This window comes from Buceros rhinoceros, unplaced genomic scaffold (assembly GCF_000710305.1).
Source record: "Buceros rhinoceros silvestris isolate BGI_N320 unplaced genomic scaffold, ASM71030v1 scaffold1536, whole genome shotgun sequence".
In the NCBI taxonomy this organism is placed as follows: Eukaryota; Metazoa; Chordata; class Aves; order Bucerotiformes; family Bucerotidae; genus Buceros; species Buceros rhinoceros.
In genome coordinates, this window is record NW_010417885.1 from 17,258 (window position 1) to 21,011 (window position 3,754).

Consider the following 3,754-nt stretch of genomic DNA (forward strand, 5'->3'; position numbering starts at 1 on the left):
AACAGGAGTATGTATTTAAGGATGTTTGTGCCTTTTTCCACAGATGTGCAAACTCCGTGGCCTTTGCTTCAGTGCTGAGAATGAGCCTGTGTGCCACATGGTGGACAACTGGCGCCCGTGTCAGCCTTTGAAGAACAGAGAAGTCAGAGCTTCCTTCCAGTAACCTCGGTGCTGAGTGTGTTAGAAATTGCTGTGTTTGTGAGGAGCCCCTTTTGCTAAGTACAAATCAGACCTTTGCCGTGTGTGCCCTGGCAACATCTTGTCTCCCAGATCCATTCTTTCTTTTGCTCTGCGTCTAAAATGCCAGCTAATGAAATGTGAAAGGCTCTTGGCAAATGGGAAAGGGTTCTTAGGGTGTGGGGTGGCTGTGTGCATTTTGGTGACTATTACTGTGACTGCCACTTTGGTATAACTGCATTGGCTACTTGGGAGCGGGTAAGGTGGTAGAAAAATAAGCCATTTAAAGAAACCTCATCCACTGGTGTGATAGTAAGCATAACTAACTATAACTTGAAACTTTGTGAAAAGCACAGGAATACAGAATCTAGTTATAATTAAAGAAAAAAAGTATTTTGAGAAAGTAAAGCAAATAAGTATTGAAAATTAGACTTCTTAGATTTTAAGAAACTGACTTGTAAATATTTTTGAGACCATTTTACATTTTTACCCGTGCTATCAACAACCTTGATTACGTCTGAATGGTAGTGTTGTATTTTTTTAATTAAAAATGTTCTAAATTAAGTATTATCTTTAAAAGTTGTTCTTACCATAGTAATAATACAAAATATCTTTTCATGGAAATAATATATGCTCTAATTTAAAGAGGTCAACCATGTTGTATTTTAGATAACTTCTCTAATAAATCTATACTTATATTTTTGCTTCCATGCTATTTTCTTAATTCAAGAATGGAGTCGCTAATCTATTCACACTGTTGAATATTAAACATAATTACTAAACATATAGTATATTGGGAATTGGTTTCAATGACACTGAAGATTACTGCAGACCTGTATTGATATGTTAAGAAATTTTCTCTTAAATATCTCTCTTGATAGACAGCAGAATGAATTGTTAATTTTGAGCAATAGGAAGCTCTGTCAAATCTCCTCCTTTGAAAAGCTTCCCCATTTCAAACAATGCTCTGAAAAAACAAAAAAACCCCAAAAAACAAAAACCAAAACCAGAAAACCTCCCAAACCAGAACAGGAAAACAGAATGTTCCTTTGCCACAGGACATTAGTTCTAAGTTCAGCTTTTCTGAATGAAGTCATGAAGGTACTTGTCTCTACAACAACTATGCCGACTCATTCAGGTTCTTCATGTAGAGTGGTTTGAACACTTTTCTGACTCTGTCACCTGCAGGCACTTGAGTGCCACACATGTCCCATAAGCAAGGGAGGTTACATCTCTAACATTAGAATTATAGAGCCAATATGTTGTGGCTTAAAGCTCCTGAAGCAAGTGAAGAGGAAACACGTTACAGAATCCCAGGATGGATGAGGTTTTAAGAGATCTCTGGAGGACATCTGGACCAGCCCTTCTGCTCAAGCAGGGCCACCTAGAGCAGCTTGCCCAGGACCGTGTCCAGATGGCATTTGAGTATCTCCAAGGATGGAGGCTTACGGGCCTATGACCCACTTATTTCAGCAGGTAGCTGAGGCTGAAGTGCTTGTTAGCAGTCACAAACACTAAACATTTTCCTGGAATTGTGTAAGTATGCCAGAACTTGCTCTCAAAGGTGGGAGTCCTACTCTGCATAAAGACTTAATGTTATGGCACTCCTAAAATTAAAAAGTAAAATGTAAGTGCCCATGAATAAGTGCCAATTGAATTCTAAACCCATATCTTGACAACGGTGATACCCTGACTACTAGGTAGTGAGACTTTCTAAGAAGTGGTAATCTCATTGGTACCTGTACAGCTTAAAGAGTATCCAGGTGGGTATGTGACAAAGAATGCGCACTTCTGCTGAATAGCTAGAGTAAAAACCTGCAAATGCACGCAAAGTTCTAACCACTGCTGCAATAAAATGTTCCGTACCTCATATTCCATCACATTTCAAAGCTCCTCCATAAATAAGAAGCAACAGCAAAGACAACTAACATCAGCCGTATATTAATCATCTTTGCATGAGCCTGTTTACCTGGAATGTTGCCAGTGCCATGTGCTTGCCTTTGCTCAATATGAAAGACTTCTGTATTCAGCCAAACAAGGCAAGCTGGTGTTCCTAAGTCCTGGGTACGGTGTACAGGAAGAGCCTGCTGTATGTCTTATCTGTGTGGTCTACCAGAAGAGAGACAACCAATTGTCTTCATTCTTCTTTTTTTTCCCCTTTCTTTTTAAGTGAAGAAACTTAGAGAACCACCCCTCAAAATCCTCACAAAAAACCCCTCTCTAGCATGAAATAGTACATGGGCTTATCACAAGTTTGCACTTGGCAGTTACTGCAATGGATAGCCTTTTCAAGGAAGACATATGTAATAAGGCTAACCCAGAAATGAAGAAACAATTTCTCGGGCATTCATGATTCATTTCCTGAATGGTGAGTTCCATTAAGATAAAGGTGAATTGAGGCATCCAGTTCTTCTTCCTGACCTCTATTCTCCTTCGCTATTTGCTCATATGAAGAGGTTATAATTAAGTCTTGCAATTGTTCCACAGCAGGCTTAAAACAACACCCATTGAACATCATACTCAGCTCTGTTTCAACTGGAAAATTGTTAATGATTCATAATAAAAAAAAGAGACCACTTTGGTCATGGAACAAAAGATGATCCACTGCAGGTAATTAAATGGAAATTTATTTAGAAGAAAAAAAAGAAAGAAGGCTAGTGTGTTAGCTTGAAGTCATCGTAAGATACGCAGCCAGTACTTTGAAGGGGGAAAGAGAGAAGCACATTCACTTGCAAACTGTTCATTTTGCACAGTTTGTGATCTTGTCTCGCACTTGTCTGCCAACTCCATGTGTTAGAACATTTTATGATTTCTCCACTGCTATTTCTAAGGGCTGGATGTGTCCTAGATTGACATGGGCGGGTAGACTGTGATTAGAGATGTTCCCTGGGAGATTAGATAATAATGCCCTGCATGAAGTCAGCAATATTTATAGAAGTCCAGATAGTTTATGGAAGAGTATCACAAACTAAATGACAGCTTTAGGATTTTCCAGCTCTTCAAAGAAAAGCCCTGCGAGCAACAGCTGTGTCAAGTCTGATTGTAGAAACAAGCGGTGATGAAAGCACAGTCAAGTGGCTTTATTGAAAAATTCCCATGGACCTTGTGACATTAGCCACTTCCTTTTCCAAACCACAGCATCTCATACGGTCACCTAGCAGCTGGTGACAGTTGCATATACTGAGGGGTTGATATATTTTAAGCCTATCTGGCAACTGGATGCTCTACTGCCGTCCATCTTCCAGTATGATGGCAAAGGGCTGTGCTGCCTTGATGCCATTGATGTTTCAGGCTGAGACTCCCCATCCACCAGCTTCCTGAAGTGATGAGTGCAATGGGCACAGGATTGAGGCCTTCATGGCTCCATGCTAAACATTGAGAAGTACTATGACAGGACTTATCAGGGATCCCTGACTAATTTTAGACCAAAAGTCGTGTTATTTTTTAATCCAATCCACAAACCAAAGCCTTTCTGGGTATGTCCCCAGCCCAGTGTGGATTACAGAGTAGTGGTTCCCAAGGTCTCACGTTCCTCCAACATTGAGATCTTCAGGATGCCCTTTGGTTCAGAGCTCAA

The 3,754-nt window shown here is 40.1% G+C and overlaps 1 protein-coding gene across 1 annotated transcript in view; it reads left to right on the forward strand.

Annotated features, from left to right (window-relative positions):
* CA2 (carbonic anhydrase II) overlaps window positions 1-872 on the forward strand; it is a gene marked incomplete at its 5' end in the record, with an annotated part of 17,915 nt that extends 17,043 nt beyond the window's left edge. The window contains one exon of the mRNA XM_010138301.1: window positions 44-872. Within this exon, the coding sequence (XP_010136603.1) occupies window positions 44-163 (120 nt within the window). The remainder of the gene's footprint in view (window positions 1-43) is intronic.
* Between the last annotated feature and the right edge of the window lie 2,882 nt (window positions 873-3,754).